Source organism: Felis catus, chromosome A2 (genome assembly GCF_018350175.1).
Source record: "Felis catus isolate Fca126 chromosome A2, F.catus_Fca126_mat1.0, whole genome shotgun sequence".
Lineage (NCBI taxonomy): Eukaryota > Metazoa > Chordata > Mammalia > Carnivora > Felidae > Felis > Felis catus.
The window spans coordinates 155,048,310-155,068,351 of NC_058369.1; the positions used below are offsets into that span (position 1 = coordinate 155,048,310).

General features: G+C 46.5%; 1 protein-coding gene across 5 annotated transcripts in view; it reads right to left on the reverse strand.

Moving 5' to 3' along the window:
* The window catches only part of DENND2A (DENN domain containing 2A), a 105,648-nt gene that overhangs the window by 19,064 nt on the left and 66,542 nt on the right, over window positions 1-20,042 (reverse strand). For all 5 annotated transcript variants that reach the window (XM_023250633.2, XM_023250632.2, XM_045052851.1 and 2 more), the window contains 5 exons: window positions 15,787-15,896; window positions 14,755-14,824; window positions 13,380-13,457; window positions 6,976-7,116; window positions 5,108-5,256 (listed from right to left, as the gene is read on the reverse strand). In XM_023250633.2, the coding sequence (XP_023106401.2) occupies window positions 5,108-5,256; window positions 6,976-7,116; window positions 13,380-13,457; window positions 14,755-14,824; window positions 15,787-15,896 (548 nt within the window). The remainder of the gene's footprint in view (window positions 1-5,107; window positions 5,257-6,975; window positions 7,117-13,379; window positions 13,458-14,754; window positions 14,825-15,786; window positions 15,897-20,042) is intronic.

Consider the following 20,042-nt stretch of genomic DNA (forward strand, 5'->3'; position numbering starts at 1 on the left):
GAGCATGCGCGGCGGGGGGTGGGGGGGGTGGGGGAGTACTGTGCCCAGTAAGGAGGAGGAAAGCCCCCCCCCCCCCACCTCCCACCACGGGAGCTTATGCGGGAGGCTCTCTTCCTGCACCTTCCCAGGTCACACAACTTGCAGCCAGCCACTGTCCCCCAAGCCCTAGTTTGTCATGGCCTGGCCAGAGAACCCTTCAGTTCCTTATGGCTCTTTGCCCGTAAATCAGGCAGCTTTAGGTGCACACAGATTGGTCCTGGAGGGACAGCTGGGAAGCAGAGCAGGATGGAGAGGACAACATGGCTTCTGGCTTTTTCACGCAGCAGCGTCACACGTGTGATGTTCTTCGGTGGAGTTTCTGTGCTTTGATCATTAGCTATGTCACTTTTTTCTTTTTTAAAAAAGAATTTATTATTTATTAAAACAAAATTTTTTTCATGTTTACTTTTTTAGTGACAGAGACGGAGCAGGGGCATGAGAGGGGCGGGGAGAGAGGGAGACACAGAATCCGAAGCAGGGTCTAGGCTCTGAGCTGTCAGCAGAGCCCGATGCAGAGCTCAAACTCAGGATCCATGAGATCATGACCTGAGCTGACGTTGGACGCTTAAATGCTGAGCCACTGGGGTGTCCCTATTTTATTTCTTATTTTAGAGAGAGAGAGAGAGAGAAAGAGAGGGAGAGGGAAAGAGACAGAGCTCAGCACAGAGCCCACCCGATGTGGGGCATGATCCCACAACCCTGGAATCAAGACCTGAGACAAATCAAGTCGGGACGCTCAATGGACTGAGCCACTGACACGCCCCACGATTTTATTTTTAAGTGATTTCTACACCCAATGTGGGGGTCGAACTTACAACCCTAATGATCGAGTCACATGCACCACTGACTGAGTCAGCCAGGCATCCCAGCGATGTCACTTTCTTACAGGTGAGCCAGGCTTCCCTGTACTGGCTTAGCTGGCCTGTTAGGGAAGGGGTCACAACCAAGAAACCCAAAACTGAGGCCTCCAGAAGTAGACCGTTTAAGCTGTAAAAGGAGGTGCAGAGGGCCCCCACTTTGGGCACAGTCTAGGTCAGAGGCCTGGGAATCCTGGAGAGGACCCACAACATGGTGTGTATTTGTCTCTAACCCAAGTGATGTTAAGAGGGGCATTCAATGAGCACACAGTTATTTCGGCATCACACCAGCTCTGAAGTGTCTAGGATTAGAATCGCAGACGCCAAGTAGCTGGGACAGGCTTCCCAGGTGATTTCTACTGAACAGATCAACCTGGGAGAGGAGAGAGCCTACCAAGGGCAGGGAGATGTGGGCTGGCAGTGCTGACCTTCCCTCATCAGTGTGTTCACAGAGTCAGGCATCACTTGAGCTGGAGAGGTCCAGCAGAAATTAGATGATCCCTCCCCCACGGCACAGCTGGACACACGAGGTGGTCATCCCCGGGGATGCTTTGGAAAGCACAGGATGCCTGAGGAGGGGAGTCCTGGGTCAGGAATGGGGTCCTTAGCAGGTTCTGGGCCAGGGTCACTGGGAGGGCAAGGCACAAAGGAGCACAGTCCCAGGAGGCCCAGAGCACTCTGACCGTGCAGCCGGGAGTTTCAGAGCTAGGAGAGAGTGTGGGGGTCATCTGGACCCACCTGCCTCTCCAGGCCCCAGATGAAGGCCATAAGAGAGGGAGGGCCTGGGGAGAAAACCACAGAAGCCTCAGCTTCTTCCGTAGACAATTCTAGCCTAACTGCCAAGCACAAAGGGGTCTTAATGGCATGTTTTTAAAAAGACTTTCCTTATGGGGGCGTCTGGGTGGCTCAGTTGGTTAAGTGTCTGACTTAGGCTCAGGTCATGATCTCATGGTTTGTGAGTTCGAGCCCCGCATCGGGCTCTGTGCTGACAGCTCGGAGCCTGGAGCCTGCTCCGGATTCTGTGTCTCCTTCTCTCTCTGCCCCTCCCCCACTTGTGCTCTCTCTCAAAAATAAATGAATGTAAAAAAATTAAAAAAAAAAAAAAGACTTTCCTTATAGATTTCTGTAGGTGGGGTCACAGGCACGGCCGCCCTGCACCCTACCCCCCCCTTCCCAACCCCCCCCCCCCCCCCGACCAAATGAGGCCAGCTCCTCCTCCTTCCTTCTCATTTTCTCTGGAGCCAGGCTGCCTGTGTCCCAGCTCTTCCACTAACCTCTGGCTTGCTTGAGCAAAGTGTCTTAACCTCTGTGTGCTTCTTAGTTTCCTAATAATAGAAGCTATGTGATTGAGTTGTCAGGAGCCTGAAAGAATACAGGTCAAACGCTTCCAAGAGCCTGGCCCAGAGGCAACATTCCAGGGCTCCTGACGGTTGCCTGTTGTTACTGTCCTCTGGCTCCCGCCTGCTGTGTTTCCTTCTTTTCCAGCCTCAGCTCTGTGGGCCTTTATTTATTTATTTTTCCACCTCTTCAGGTCTGCATGGAACTCGTGTTGGATAGAGAGATAATTTATTGGGTAAGAGAGAGAACACTGTGAGCCATTTGTAACAGGAAAAGTACGGGCTGCCTTTGGGGCCAACATGACATGGGAGCCCAAGCAGGTCAGAATGACAAGGGACCTGGGTACAGACAAGCCCTTGTTTCATAAATGAGGAGACCCACGGCCAACGGTGGAGGATGTTCAGGCTTCCTCTCTCCTGGGGGCGGGGGGTAGGGGGACACCCCTAGGCCCCACGTCCTCTGTGATGAGAGATGGGCGTGCAAGTCTGAAGGCCATGAAGGGTTTAAAAATGTAATTAAGGTACTTTCCACGCACACACACAGCAGTTAGCTGCACTGTGGCCCAGCTCTGGACCCAAGGGCAGCACCAACGTTCTCCGTGTCCCTGCAGCATCCACGGCTGCCATCTTACCCCTCTCCCCTCTCATGGGTGTTCGCTTGTCCAAGGGACTAAGTCTCTACCGGCAGAATACCAGGCATCATGGAAGGTGGGGACACTCCAAATGCCTCCAGTCTGACCACACTGGTGATCTGTCTTCCCCACAAAGCTGCCCCAGAGCAGGAGGGGAGGGGATGGTAGAACTAACAAGATGCAGCCACCGGGCAGGGTCCATTTACAGCAATGGGGCTCCTTCGCTTTCCTTTGTCTCCTTAGAGCAGTTCTGTGGGAGGGAGGGGCTTTAACCCATCAACCCAGAAATGTGTCCAGGGAGGGGGTGGGGGGGCGAGGTGGTGGTCTCCTCCCAGAGATCTCTGTCCTGAGCCCTTCCAGCTGTCTTGGTCCCCTAAGCCTGACACATCCACTCTGTTGCCCTTCAGAGATGCATTTGTCTTTGACCCTCTCTGTTCTCACCTTCTCTCTTGCATTGTACTTTGACAAGAAAAACAGATGATATTTTGTGTTCTCCTCTGCCTGGGAGGAAGCCTGGGGAGGGCACACTCCTCTCCAGCCATGCCCATCTTCCTGGACATTTTCTCAGGCTGGACCTTCCTGAGCCTAACATCTTCAGCCCAGAAGCAATCTCCTCAGGGGACTGTCTGGCTCCATCTCCAATCCTGGTGGGCAGCACGTTTACTTGGCTGGCAATCACTTCTAGCCTAGGCCTTTCTGAGATTCTCCACTCTCCCCTCCCCCATGGCCGAGGTTGAGAATTCTACTTCTGGGGGACAGAGTGGGGCTTCCAGAGAATACAGACAGCTACTAGAATGTCCATGAAATCCGATCCTGGCCACTGAAGGGTTATTACTCCTCCTCAGCTCCCAGAGCCCCAACCTTGAGAACTCTCCCGTCTGAACTCCCCAGTGTCCAGCGAGCTTGGAGAGCTGCCCGCGCCCAGCGGAGTGCCGGCCCGCTTCCTGAGCGGACCCCAGTGCACAGGGAGTGCAATAACCACGACAGTAAAAGTGAATAGCTCGCTAAAGGCCAGGGTGGGATCGGGCTGGGAATAGCCAAGTGGCTGCTGTCCAGAGAGGAGCATCACCAAGATGACCAGATGGGCTGGCGCGGGAGGAGAGGACTGGATTCCACTTCCTACCACATTCCTGATGAACTCCACGTTCATACCTTCTGTCCTTGCCATTCCTCTTTCCCTGTTCCTCTTCCTCCCTTTTGTTTTCCAGACTTGGGAGTCAGATTTCCTCTGCAAACCACGGTTCTTTAATTTTTGTGTTTTTGGCATTTCTTCTCTCCAGATGGACTCCTCGGTTGGCCTCATCTGCTTTCACTGGTTGGCTGGCCCATCTCTGACTGGGTCCCACATCTCAGCCCCTCGTGGAGTTTCACTCACTACCCGTGCCGCTGTGCCCTCAGCTCCAAAGCAAAGAAGGCTCTGATTCGGTATTTTGAAAGGAGGAAAATGCCAGGAATTCTTTTTTTTTTCTTCCTAGTTTAGAATTAACTCGAATCCCTACCTGTATCTCCTGGCTCTTCCTTGCTTTGTGACATGGGCTTTGCAAATCACTGAGTGTGACCCATAGGACGTGGGGGGCATCCTACCAAGCAGCAAGCAGGTGTGTGTGAGACTCTGTGTAATTTATTTTAGCACTGAGAGGAGGGGGCGCCTTTGGGATACATCTGTGCTCTAGCACAACCCTGCAGCCGTCTGTGAACCTTGGCTCCCTGCCTCCTCCTGGGCCTTCCTCTCTGGGCTCAGCTGCAGCCAACGGCTTTGCAGTTCCTGAAGGTGTCATGCTCGGCCTCCAGCCTCCTTGCCTTGCTCCTTTCGCCTGGAATGTGCTTTCTACTTGCTGTTAGTCTTAGGACACAGCCAGAACTGGCTTCCTCTGAGGAGGAGGGCCCTCCTCCTGCCTAGAACACACTGCTCTGGTAAGCCTTTACAACACAGTACTGGGTGGTCTGCTCAGTTCTAGAACCGTCGGTCCCCCAGCACACGGCAGAGCGCCCAGCACACAGTGGAACGGGTGGAAGGCAGGCTGCAAATCAGGTAAGTGTGTAGGGAGGCGTGGGCTGACCCGGTGTTTCAGAACCGCGGTGCCTTACAGATCTCCACTCCTCGCTGCCCACTGACCCGCACTCTTCCCTCAGGGTGCTTCCTTGGCAGTCCCCGACAATCACCTGCCCTACATGTGCCAGCCAGCCCGAGACCGACTGTCATTCAGACACTTTATTTAGTAGGAGAGGCCACGGTTGGTACCTGAGCTTGTCTGCGATGAAGATGACCCTCCTTTCCAGAAGCAGGGAGGCAAAAACACAGAGCAGGTGGCGGACGCTGAGAGAGGAGAAGAGAGACTCAAAGTCTACGTGTTCAAGCCGGGAGTCCAGCGGGCGGCACAGTTCAATCACCTGCCGGGGAACAGGAGCAGCCGTGAGGAGGGGCCGCACCACAGGCCGGGGGCTCTGAGGTCCTCAGCAGGGTGCACCCACTGGCAGGGGAAAAGGGAAAGGAAACAAGGAAGACAAGGCGACCAGGGAAAAGAAAGATCCTAGGAGACTGGGGAGCAGGTACACTTGGAAGTGACTCTGTCGCAGTTGAGTGTGAGGAAAGTTCGGATGGAGGTGGGGACATAGGGTGGCAGAATCAATGGCCCTTGACCCAAAATGGCTGGTGGCTCTGGCTGGCGATGACATATGTGGACCACGCCCCTCCCTGGAAGTGCCATGACTGTTGCTATCCCATCACTTAGAGTCCCACAGGGAAGTGTCTGCCTCACAAGGGAATATTACCTGCTGGAATGGAGTCATGGGCTCATGCAGAAGGACCAAAAGATCCAAGCAACACTTTCAAGACTCACCTCCTCTAGAAGGCATTTCTCAGTGAGCCCAACCCCATACCAGTCCCTTCCCTATGATGTGTCTTACAGCTTGTATGTTCAGTGGGCATAGTTTCTCATTCTGTACTTGTTGAAATGTTCCCAAATTCATCTCAAGTCAACTACTCCTGGGTGTGCTTTTCTTCTTTTTTTATTTCTTTTTTGTAAATGTTTATTTATTTTTGAGAGAGAGAGAGAGAGAGAGAGAGACAGAAAGAGCGCGCACGAGTGGGGTTCGGTAGAGAGAGAGAGGGAGATACAGATTCTGAAGCAGGCTCCAGGCTTCGAGCAGTCAGTGCAGAGCCCGACGCGGGGCTCAAACTCACAAACCATGAGATCATGACCTGAGCCAAAGTCGGACATGTAACTGACTGAGCCACCCAGGCGTTCCTGTTTTTCTCTTTTAATAGCTGACTCCTTCACAGTGAGCAGAGACCAGTGTTTTACTCTGAGCACCATGCCTGCCCGGTGTTGCCCACACAGTGGGGCACGTTAATGTTAATATCCCTATGGCCAAGTCGCCTGTATCTGGTATAGGACAGTGCAAGACTCTCCAGCAACAGGGAGAATGCTTCTCTCTGCTCTGGGAAAATGAGTTGTGGCAGAATATCCCCTCCCCATCCTCCCCTCCCCATCCTCCCCTCCCCATCCTCCCCTCCCCTGTCTCCAGAGGTGACTTTGCTTTTTCAAGGGCTTTTGGAAATAAATAGATACTCAGGCTGGATGGGATGTACCTTCTGATGTCCACAGAGCCATATTAAAAAGAATGGGAAGGAGAAAAACAAAATCCTGCATTCAATCCCAACCCAGCCAAGGAGGGGAACATGCCTCAAAGTCCTAGATGGGTGAAAAAAAAGTAGTACCTGAACTTGTCTTCCCTGAAAATAATCTATCTGACAATATGAAGTTATAGAGGTGACGGAGACCAAAAACATAAATGGGTTCAAATGCTATGTATGAGAGTAATGGGCTATTAAGAGTAGCTAAGGATGTTCAATGCAGGTCCCTAATCTGTGGGACCGAGGTCATGCAAAGAAACACCATATACTGCCATGACATAGTTCTGGGGATGCTGTCTGGGAATAAATCCTCGAATGGATAGACAGGACTTGGGGTGGATTTTACATGCACCTGAATGTGACATCAGGCAATGAGACAGACCACTGAAAGCCAGCCCCTTGCTTGGTTTACTGGGACTTGGCTGTCTGGGCCATTCTTTCTTCTAGGAGACAATAGGAATCTGATGGCTTACCTCAGTTCCTGATCCTGGCAAGAAGTTCTTGACGACGATGGTCTTGCCCAGTGCTGGGAAAGGGGCCTCCATGACACTCCTCATGAGGGGCTGTACCAGGGCAGGAGAGATGCCTCGTCGCTTTTCCACCTCATCCAAGATCTGCAAGGGTCACCAAAGCAGCTTAGCTATCCTGATGTCAGGGTGCCAAGGTATTGCTCTGTTCTCGATGAAGTGGGCCCACCACAGCGACTGAAGAATTATGGGGAAGCCCTGCTGTCCTCATCAGGCCAAACTTTAAGCGTCTTTCACCCCATACGGTTTTGTCCCAAATCTCCTTTCTGTGTACCTCTCCTCTGCCTTGTGCCTTTGCAGTTCTTTCCACCAAAGGGGTGAAGTTCCTTGACTCGCTTAACTTTGGGTTTGGACATGTAACTTACTGGGCTAACATATGCATTTTTAATGGGAGCGATATTGTCCCTAAGGGGATAAAAATTGGTTCTTGGGGGTGGTGATGAAAAAAACTTAGATACTATAATGGTTTGTAGCCTTTTAAGGGGCGACAGTACATAAAAAGATATACAGTATATCTGTGGATTTAAAGTCTCTCTGGGGGTAGCCATTAGGAAAATGCAAACACAAGCCACAAAAAGATTCCACTTAACACGCATTAGGAGGGCTAAAACCAAAAGACGGACAATAGTAAGTGTTGGCAAGGAAGTGGAGACATTGGAACCCTCATGCACTGATGGTGGGAATGTAAAATAGCTAACAGGCTGGTAGTACCTTAAAAGGTTAAACACCGTGTTACCATATGACTTAGCAATTACATTTCTAGACATTTACCCAACAGACATGAAAACATACGTCCACACAAAAACTGGCACATTCATGTTCACAGCAGGGGCACCTGGGTGGCTCAGTCAGTTGAGCCTCCGACTTCGGCTCAGGTCATGATCTCATGGTTCGTGAGTTCGAGCCCCACGTCGGGCTCTGTGCTGACAGCTCAGAGCCCGGAGACTGCTTCGGATTCTGTGTCTCCCTCTCTCTACCCCTTCCCCGCTCATGCTCTGTCTCTCTCTGTCTCTCAAAGATGAATAAACATTAAAAAAAAAAAAAAAAACTATTATTCACTGTAGCCAAAAAGGGGAAATAACCTAAATGTCCATCAGCTGAAGAGTGGATAAACACAATGTGATGTTCCATTATATGCCATAATCAGCCACTACAGGGAATGAGATACTGATTCATACTCTAGCAGGGATGAACCTTGAAAATACTAGGCTAAGTCAAAGACCCGAGTCACAAAAGGCTACTTCTTGTATGATTCCATTTGGATAAAAACTCCAGAAGAGACAAATCCACAGAGACGGAAAGCAGACTGCTTTCTGGAAGTAGAAAGTGACTACTAATGGGTATAGGGGTTTCTATAAAAATGTTGATAAAAATGTCCTATAATTGTGGTGATGATTACACAACTGTGTGGATGTGCTAAAGGGTGAATTTCATGGTTTACAAACTTCATCTCAATAAAACTGTTATTCTAAAAGGTCTAAATGTAAGACCCTCCATAATCTAGTTGTGGATCAAAGAGTTTTAATAAAAATGCCATTTATAGGGGTACCTGGGTGGCTCAGTCAGTTGAGCATACTTTTTTTTTTGTTTATTTAGAGAGAGAGACAGAGAGAGAGAGAGAGAGAGAGAGAGAGAGAGAGAGAACACAAATGGGGGAGGGGCAGAGAGAGGGAGACACAGAATCCGAAGCAGGCTTCAGGCTCTGAGCTATCAGCACAGAGCCCGACACAAGTATTGAAGACAGGAGCTGTGAGATCATCACCTGATGCTTAACCGGCTGAGATACCCAGGTGCCCCATCTCTCTCTCTTTTTTTTTTTAATGTTTATTTATTTTTGAGGAGGGGGACAGAGAGAGAGGGAGACAGAAAATCCGAAGTGGCCTCTGTGCTGACAGCAGAGAGAGCAGAGAACTCGATGTAGGGCTCGAACTTACTAACCGTGAGATCATGACCCGAGCCTGATGCTTAACCGAACGAGCCACCCAGGTGCCCCAAGCATGGAACTCGTGATTTTGGCTCAGATCTTGACCTCACAGTTTGTGAGACTGAGCCCTGCATTGGGCTCTGTGCTGACAGCACGGAGCCTGCTTGGGATTCTCTCTCCCCCTCTCTGTTCCTCCCCTACTCACGCTCTCCTTTTCTTTCTCTCAAAATAAACAAATTAACTTAAGAAACCCATTTATAATAATATCACGTGTAGGTATTGAACTCTTGAAATATGGCTAGTCTGAACTGAGATGTGTGTTATAAATGTAAAAACACTCAGTAGATTTCAAAATACAGAATTAAGAATGTAAAATATCAATGACTATATTGATGAAGTGCTGAAATACTAGTATTTTAGATATATGGGTTGAATAAAATTTCTTATTAAAATTAAAAAGATTGTACGTGTGGCAGTTCCTCAAAAAATTAAATATAGAATTACCCTACCATCCAGGAATTTCACACTTAAAAGGGTATGTACTCCCAAAATTTGAAAGCAGGGACTCAGACATCTGAATGGCCATTTTCAGGTTAGCATGATTCACAATATCTAAAAGGTGGGAACAACACAAATGTCCATCTATGGATAAACAGATAAAGAAAATGTGATATATACAAGCAATAGACTGTTATTCAGCCTTAAAAAGGAGGGAAATTCTGACATATGCTCCAATATGGATAAAGCTTGAGGACATATGCTAACGTGATAGAAGTCAGTCACAACAGGATAAATATATGACTTCATTTACATGAGATCCTGGAGTAGTCAGACTCACACAGACAGAAAGTAGTATGGTGGGTGCCAGGGGCTGGGAAGGGAAGGGAACGGGGAGGTTAGTGTTGAATGGGTGCAGAATTTTAATTCAGGATTGTAAAAAAATTCTGGAGATGGATGATGGTGACAGTTGCACACAATGTGAATGAACATAATGCTAATCAACTGCACACTTAAAATGGCTAAAAATAGGGGTGCCTGGCTGGCTCAGTCGGTAGAGCAAGAGAGTCTTGATCTTGGGGTTGTAAGCTCAAACCCCACATTGGGTATAGAGATTACTTAAACATAAAATCGTAAACATAAAATGTTTAAGATTACTTAAACATAAACATAAAGTCTGGGTGGCTCAGTCAGTTAAACATCCGACTTTGGCTCAGGTCATGATCTCCGGGTTTATGAGTTCGAGCCTCACGTTGAGCTCTGTGCTGACAGCTCAGAGCCTGGAGCCTGCTTTGGATTCTGTGTGTGTGTCTCTCTCTCTGCCCTTCCCCTGCTCATGCTTGGTCTCTCTCTGTCTCTCTCAAAAATAAACATAAAAAAAAAAAAGAAAAAAAATAAAATCTTAAAAAATGGCTAAAATAGTGACTTCTATGTTATGTATATTTTAGCACAATAAAAAAATAATATGACAAAAAAATTAAAAAGAATTTTATGAGGGGAGGCAATGAAGGAGGAAAAAAATCTTTTTTAATTTTTTTTATTTTTTAATGCTAATTTATTTTTGAGACAGAGAGAGTGCAAGAGAGGGAGGGGCAGAGAGAGGGAGACACAGAATGTGAAGCAGGCTCCAGGTTCTGAGCTGTCAGCACAGAGCCTGACACGGGGCTCGGACTCACAAACCACAAGATCATGACCTGAGCCAAAGTCGGACATTCAATCGAGTGAGTTGCCCGGGTGCCCCAAAGGGAAAAAAAAAATCTTAGAACTCTGGCTAGGTGGTAATAACAAAAGGATGAAGAATTCTGAGGCAGAAGTGACAGCGTGCCAGGTCTAAGCCTAGGCCTCAGGAAGGCTGCCTTACGTGTCTCCGCGGCCTTCTGGGGCTTCTGCCACAGCCATGAGAACTGCTGGAGAAGTGCACAGGCCAGCTCGCTGTCCAAGGAGGATGACAGACATGTGAGCCAGCCCCAACCCCAGCCTTGCAGCCTACAGCAGAGACCAGGCAGCCCAGGTCAGCCAACCCCCGGCCTACCCACAACACAAGAGCGAGCCCAGGGGTGGGGGGAAGGGGGAGATGAGCTGAGCTGAGCCCCGGGCGACCTGCAGGTCTATAAGAATAAATGAGTGCTGCTTTAAGCTACTGTGGTTTGTTACAAAGTGTGACTGTAGTCATATTTAATGATATACCTTTCTTCAGAGATTCTGAGAAGTGTTCCTTTTTTTTTTTAATGTTTATTTTTGAGCTGGTGGGGGGGACAGCGTGTGCAGGACAGCGGCAGAGAGAGAGGGAGACAGAAGATCTGAAGCTGACTCCAAGCTGACAGCAGACAGCCCGATGTGGGGCTCGAACCCACAAACTGTGAAATCATGACCTGAGCCGAAGTCAGTTGCTTAACCAACTGAGCCACCCAGGCACCCCTTAGAGCTGTTCTTCTTAAAGACGATTCCTCTTTCTTTGTTTTTTGTTTTTGTTTCTTAAGTAGTCTCCAGGCCCAGTGTTGGGCTTGACCTCACAACCCTGAGATCAAGAGCTGCATGCTCTACCAACTGGGCCAGCCAGGCGCCCCTGATTCCTTTTTCTGTACAAAAGGACAATTTGTCATTTTAGTCATCCTTGTCCCTCACCTGGAAATAGGCCGAGTTTATAGAGATCAGTTCGCTAAAGCTCTGTTTCTGGTTCTATCCAGCATATTTGCTGTGTGGTCTTTGGCAACTTATCATACACACCCTTCAATATCCCCAGTAACAAAACTACCATGAAAACACAGACCTGCACAGCATACAGTATGTTAATACGTTTACTTGCTTGTCAGCCCCTGTCCACGACAAAACAATGGGGCTCATGTGAATTCCAAAGCTGCCACTGGCCGCTAGACTAACTCATGGGAGCGGTTCCACTTCCTTCTCCCTTTCATAAGCATTCTCTGAACAGCAAAGGCTGTGACCTACAGCCTTATTTCCATGTTTAAAACCCCCCTGGGCAGGGGGGGGGGGGGCGCCTGGGTGGTTCAGTCTTTCAGTCTGACTTTGGCTCAGGTCATGATCTTGTGGTTTACGGGTTTGAGCCTCATGTCAGGCTCTGCTGACAGCTCAGAGCCTGGAGCCTGCTTTGTGGATTCTGTGTCTCCCTCTCTCTCTGCCCCTCCCCTGCTCATTCTCTCTCTCTCTCTCTCTCTCTCTCTCTCAAAAATAAATAAAACATTAAAAAACAAATTTAGGGGCGCCTGGGTGGCTCAGTCGGTTAAGCGTCCGACTTCGGCTCAGGTCACGATCTCGCGGTCCGTGAGTTCGAGCCCCACGTCGGGCTCTGGGCTGATGGCTCAGAGCCTGGAGCCTGCTTCCGATTCTGTGTCTCCCTCTCTCTCTGCCCCTCCCCCGTTCATGCTCTGTCTCTCTCTGTCTCAAAAATAAATAAAAAACATTAAAAAAAATTAAAAAAAAAAGAAAAAGAAAAAGAAAAAACAAATTTAAACAACCCCCTCGGAAAGACCCGCATGAGCAGCAATGCACAGCTTTCCTAAGAGTCTGCAAATGACCAACTTCAATGTGAAAGGCTTACCACCTCACTGGAGTGGAGGGAGGAACACAGACAAGTTGATATCATCCTTTATTTCTAACAGGCTTGAATAGAAGTATAAGTTCTACCAAGGCAAGAGGTTACACCAGATCAGTAGAAGTCAGGCTTCCTCTGAGTATAAGAGGACGGTGGGCAGGAAGTAGACTTATTTCGGAATGATTTTAGGAAATGCTGCTTTCCATCCACGGACAGTAGACATAGGACTTCAGTTCTCAAAAGAAAGCTCAGACTAAAATATACGCTCAAGAAGAACTTAAAATCAATTTATGGATTAGATGGTCATGTCTCGTTAATGTAGGAAATGAATGTTGGATTATACCTAATATTTAAGATTATCATATATGATAGTAATTAGCTTCTCTCTACCCACCGAATAGTAGAATGGATGGGCCAATTCAATACAGCAGTTCCTAGGTCTTGATACATTGGCTTATCTTCCCAAAAAGAGGACCAAATTACATTAAGGATTTTGATAGATTTAGAGCACAATTACAATAATAAATCTCTCACACACACAACACGCATATATATACACAGATACTTAGACATCCATCCATTATAGTGGCCTTTCTGTCATGCAAAAGCTAATATGACAAAAGACAGGGCTGAGAAGTACGAAAGTAAACCATAAGGAATATTCTGGGAAGATCCTCCACCCCCTTCCATCCTCCACCTGCAATTATTTTGACTCTCCCCCCCCCCCCCTTTTCCTGGGCGCCAACCGTCATCAGCTCTCATTTCCAGTATCAGTGACAAGAGAAGTGGGAAGGAAAATGTCAGGATACGCTTATAAAAGTACCAGGGGTCCGGGTGTTTCCTGTGTCCTCCCTCCGCTAAGGCCCCAGTCCTCACCTTTGAAAAGAGGCTGAAGCACCCCAGGCGGCTCACGATGCAGTAAACTTCAGGGAGACGCTTCCCTTTGCCACCAGGCTTTTTGGGGTGAAACACAAGGAAATCATGAGTGTTAGCACTTCAGAGAAGAGAACCCAAACATTTTTAAGTGCATATCATGTGCCAGATGTTTCCACACACGGAACCTTTTGAAAACGCACTGAGGTAAGTAGTTACCCATACCCCATTTTATAAGTGGGAAGCACTTCTGGCCATGTAGTATATATATTTTTCTTCTCTTGAAGGGACCAAATTGAGGGTGTTGTGCATACAGGAGGCACTCAAAATGGCCCATGGAGCCATAAAGGAAGGAGGCTAAACTTGTTCACCCAGATCCCTGTGGTTCCTCTTAAGGAGTTACCTTGAAACCACATGTTGCTTGTTAGAATAATAATTCCAAGTCAGAAATCATTCCTGAAAAATCTTTTTGGAAACTGCCTTTTAAGCTAATTTTCAAACCAAGATGAAAATCAATCTCATTATGTCATAGTAATTTTATCAAGGAAACTTATTATCCCACTGAACTTTTTATTTTTTTCCCACTTAACTTTTTAAATTGCTACCCATACTTTTTATTCACTATTAATTCAACAAATAATTACTGAATATACCTTCTGTATGCTGTGCATTATTCTTGACTCTAAATTATATCGGCTTATGTCAAAGATTCAAATATACTCAGAGGGAAACGATTTGCTTCTACTGAAGATTTTCAAAAGAATGAGTCTCAAAAAGACAAGCTCTGAAATGGGTTAGCATGGTCATTTCACTGGAATCCAATCCTGACTTAAAAATTTTTTTTTAATGTTTTTGTTTTAGAGAGAGAGACAGAGCATGAGTGGGGGAGGTACAGAGAGAGAGAGGGAGACACAGAATCCAAAGCAGGCTCCAGGCTCTGAGCTATCAGCACAAAGCCTGACATGGGGCTTGAACTCATGGATGGTGAGATCACGGCCTGAGCCGAAGTTGGATGCTTAACCGACTGAGCCACCCAGGAGCCCCTGAAGAACACACTCTTGAATGATCTGCATCATGAACAAGAGAACTACCTTTCTTTGGCCCTTAGCAGGCATTATGAATGTGCACTATAAGCTCTCTGGGTCTGTGTAGCATGTTTTATTAGAAAGGACATTTGGCTTAAAGAGAGAAAGGCCTTTCATTTGGCGAGGAAAATAACGGAGCAAGTATTTTCTTCTTAAAGGAGACAGAACTGTTGTTCCCTTCTACCCATGAGACTTAGGTGATTCCCCCAAATCTTCCATGTTTTTAACTCCTCTGATTAACCTGTCACACTTCCTGCCTCTTCTCCTGCAGACTGAGAGCTGAATGTACTAACCAGCAGTCTTCGGCAGTAACCGAACCTTCTGCTCCCATCTTCTCCAGTTAAGACAAATGAGAAGGTTTCACTGTGGTTGGGGAAACAAAAGTGCATTACAAAGCAGAACACAACCAAAGACACCAGGCAGTGAGCAATCACAGGGACCTGCCTGTGTCTGTCCTGCCCGTCCATCTCTGTGCAGGGACTCTGTGTGCCTATAGTTTTGGGGTCTGTGTCAGGGAGAGGGAGACCCAAAGTGCCAGTGCACCCTGAGAGGAATGAGGGATTCTTCTTCACCCTGAGCTCTCAGAGCATTCTATCACCTGAACCGTCCCATTCCCCGAAACACAGCAGTCACTGATGGAGAATCTACTGTGACTCCTGCCCCCAGTGAGGTCCAGGAGGAGATGGCCTTTGCTGTCCTAGGGATGTGACTCAGTGAAGGAGCAGCTGAAGACTGGGGCAGTTCTGTGCCCCCCTTGGAAGTGCCCCTCGGGTGACCCTCCCTGAGAACTGTCTCTTCAGAGCCAACCGGAAGCTCAGACTGCCCTTAGAGACTGCTGGGCCAACTTCAAGGAACACGGCGTCCCTCAAACACAGAGTATGCAGCCTACTGAGTTTGGTCAATTGCTAACACATCCGATAACAAAAATTTTGGTATGTAACAATGTGGGTTAAAGCAGAAATGTAAACCTGTCACAGTCCGAGTAACAGCTGGATGGGCTATTAAAGAAATGTTTCCAGGGACAAGGGACAAGGAAAGGGTGATGGGTAATGTTTCTCTAACATCTCCTAGACCAAGAACTATGTTTGCCCTTCACAGAGGCTTATAAACCAAATGTATGCCCATGTTCAGTGGGCATGCTTAGCAAGGTGATTCGTATCTTCTAAAAGATACCCATTTTAAAACATGGTGGGGAAAACCTCTAGCCTGGGGCCCATTGGGATCACTTAATGGTAGGAGTGAACTATGACATCTGCCATCTCTGACACCCTCCCTGGTTCTTGCCTTAGCTTTTTGGGGTGGGGAAGGGAGACACCAGCACATACCTGGTAAATTGCTGGACAGGAGTCCAATCCTTGGCATCAGGGAAACAGAATTGGGGGATGGCCTTCAGCTGGTCCTCAGCCTCTCTCATGAACTTGAAAGACCTTTCCAACTGCAGGGAAAAGGGTGAGAGAAGGTTGGGGAATAAACCCCAGCATGGTAGAGAGAGAGGCAGATGTTTGGCAAGACCACATCTTCCACCTTCCCACAGTAGAGACCACCACCTTAACCTTGGGAAGGGTTTGCAGCTCAGTCTGCTGGGGCCTTTTTTCCCCAGGGCACTGTCAACTCTAGTCTCATGGGGCAAGTCAGGGGAAAAAAACTGGTCTGTTTTAGAGAAATATCTTTGATGTTTAACATTCTGGAATATAACTATTTTAATCAACTAGGAAAAAGTGTCATAGAAATCCCCTTCAACTAGGAGACTCATGAATCTGCAGGACAGAGCCTCAAATCTGGTCTTCCAACTTCTGGGCCCAAGAAAGCCTCGATCCATGCAAAGACATTTTATGACACTTCTTAGTGAATATATCCAAATTATATTATACTGTAAACTTCAATGAATTTCAATGACCTTAAATGTCAGAATCAAAAGGAAACTAGACATCATCAAGTGTGACATCCTTTTTTTTTTTAGTTTTTTTTTTTTTACTGTTTATTTTTGAGAGAGAGAGAGAGAGAGAGAGAGAGGGAGAGAGAATGAGGGGGGAGGGGCAGAGAGAGAGAGGGAGACACAGAATCCAAAGCAGGCTCCAGCTCTGAGCTAACAGCACAGAGCTAACAGCTATATGGGGCTCGAACCCACGAACCATGGGATCATGATCTGAGCTGAAGTTGGACGCTTAACTGACTGAGCCACCCAGGCACTCCATGACATTCTTATCTAAGAGATAAGGAAGTAAACCCTAATGTGTTAAGTGACTTGCCCATGATCACACAACTTGTGTGGAATCTAGCTAGGAATCTTTTTTTTTTTTTTTAATTTTTTTAAATGCTTATTTAAAATATTTCTGAAAGAGAGAGACAGAGTGTGAGGGGGCGGGGTGGGCAAAGAGAGAGAGGGAGAGACAGAATCTGAAGCAGGATCCAGGCTATGAGCTGTCAGCATAAAGCCTGACAGGGGGCTTGAACCCAAGAACTGTGAGATCCATGACCTGAGCTGAAGTTGGACGCTTAACCGACTGAGCCACCCAGGTGCCCCAGGAATCTTAATCTCTAGTCTCTCAGTCTCTGTCTCTCCCTGCTTTATCTGACATCATAGACTGGATGAATATCCTCTTGTTAAAAAACATAACAAATTAAGGGCGCCTGGGTGGCTCAGTCAGTTAGGCGTACGACTTTGGCTTCGTCGTTTGTCAGTTTGGGCCCCGTGTCAGGTTCTGTGCTGACAGCTCAGAGCCTGGGGCCTGCTTAAGATTCTGTATCTCCCTCTCTCTCTCTGCCCCTCCCCTGCTTGTGTTTCGTCTCTCAAAAATGAAAAAACGTTAAAAAAAAAAAAAACTAGAAAAATAAAACCTACTTCTAGTATGATTCCCCTTGGTCTAGAGCAAATATAATTAAAGTTGCTACTGATATTAATGGTTGAGACAACTATCAGTGAATGAAACACAGCCACCATTTATAGGCCTAAAGCCAGTCATTAATTGTCCTTTGGTTTTTGTTCTTCAGAATCAATAGTCACTACTGAGAGAATAATGGTTCCCTCTTCCATCCATGATGAAACATAACAAACGAGATTCCAGCTTGTCCAGGAGCAGTTTTTGAGTTGATAATTCACTAGCTCAGACCGTTGCCAAAGCATTAATTTTGGCTACCCTTGGATAATCTCACAGAGAGGCAAATACCTGCTGGGTGTAGTTGCTGGAAGGGGTCATTAATCATCGCAGAGTGAAGGCCCATAAACTCCAAAGAATACAAAAGGAAAGAACAATGACATTTTTCCACAGTGGAAACCCTTAGAGAACTAAAGAGTAGGCCTTGTAGGGAGGCGAGTTCCAGCACTTTTTGACATGGCCCATCCTTGTGGATGCGCCCACCCTCAGATCACATGCACAACACACATACGTGTGTACACACATGTACCTACACATGCTGTCATCAACATAGGCGTTATCAACCCATATGTGTACATGGGTGCTCTTACATGCACACAAGCTCATTTATGGGAAGTGAGACATAAAGAGGTCTCTCACAAATACAAGCGATCATAAATGGCTGGAAAATTTCCCAGTCTGCATGAACTGTCATAAAGATAATTACATGATATCAAGCATTTTAATGGAACATGGCAGGCACGATCTCTAGTGTGCAAGTATGGAGGGGAAATCTTGGTCAAGGTGACCCTAGAAGTGGGGGATAAAAACCATAAGAAAAAGTTAGAAGGGAGGAGAAAGGAGGAAGCAAAGGCAAGAAGATATAAAAGAGCCTGATCTGTAAAAATGCATGCACAGAATGATCACACAGCATTCAAAATAGAAATGTAAAGAAACACTGGCAACAAGATACATTTCCAACAGAAAGAGACTGGTTAAATAGGGCATACCCACATAACAGAGCTTTATATAATTAAAAAAATGTTTTAGAATTTATAGGAAATATGTTTATAAATAATGATACATTTAGAAAACACGATGCAAAGATTATACAACGTACAATATCAATTTTGTTAGAAAATTACACTATGAGAGGGGTTCTGGGTGGCTCAGTAGGTTAAGTGTCTGACATCAGCTCAGGTTATGATCTCGTGGTTTGTGAGTTTGAGCCCCGCGTGGGGCTCTGTGCTGACAGCTCAGAGCCTGGAGCCTGTTTCACATTCTGTGTCTACCTCTTTCTCTGCCCCTCCCCTGCTCATGCTCTGTCTCTCTGTCTCAAAAATAAACTTTAACAAATTTTAAAAAATGAAAAAAAAAAGAAAGAAAATTACACTATGAGAAAAGTCTGGGAGGAAACATAACAAAATGCTAACAGCAATGATCTCTGTGGAGTGGGATTATAGAGGACTTTTTCTTGATACATTTCCAGATTGGTCCCCTTTCCAACAATGACTATACATGTTTCCGCTCAAAAGTTTTATGTGGATGTCTAGGAGCCTGGGGATTCCAGGTTGGAAACTATAAGCATTCAATAGTTATAGTGATTCAATCATTAATTCATGAATTAAGGCCTTTATTCCTGAAACACTGATTAAATATTGCCACGAGTACAACACTGTGCTAGGCCCCGAGGGAAGTAAACAGGATAAAAGAACAGTCCTCTGTGCCTGGGTGCTTGCTCCGTGTGGGCCTCAACGAAATGTGGGCATACTCATAGCTTTGGGGTTTTCTGGACACCATCCCTGGAGGTCAGCTGGACGCAGGTGAACAGAGCCAGTCCGGAGGGCCGGCGCCCATGATTTCCTTCAGTGATACCTAGTTTCCGTCCTAAACTCCAAGGGCCTGATTACTGCACTGGACCACAGTGGACAGGACAGAAGGAAGCTGGCCCAGCATAGATGCTGGGATCATGCTTGGGCAGTGGCAGCAGAAGGAGGCCCTGAGGGGACCAGGACACATCCTCCCTCCCCTCTTCCTGTCTCTGAACACCTTCATTGTCTGAAGGCCACGTACAGTGTCACATTCTGCCTCATGAGTCTTTGTATGCTTATCTTATGACCTCCTGTCAGAGTGTAACCTTCTTAAGGACGGAAAACATATTCTGCTCATCTTTATAACAGTAGGGCCAAGCAGAAAACAGCTTGAATGTAACAGGGTCTCAGTAAATTCTGGGCGGACTGAATTGAAATGTGGTGGAACCCATTTAATAGTGATGTCAAAGACTAAGAACAATATATATATATATCTATATATATCTATATCTATATATATATAGATATATAACAATATATATATAGATATATATAGATATATAACAAGATATATATAGATATATAACAATATATATATATAGAGAGATATATATAGAGATATATAACAATATATATATCGATATATATAGATATATATAACATATCTATATATAGATAGATATATATATAACATATCTATATATCTCTATATATAGATATATATAACAATATATATAGATATAGATATAACAATAATATATATAGTAGATATAAGAAATATATATATATATATTATTGGCCATGCTATTTTAGGCTTTATTGAGTGCCAGTGCATTTTGGGTACCTGATTTAATGTATGGTAAAGCCACATCCACACAGCTGCGAACCATGTTAGACTTAGAACGGGATCCTAGC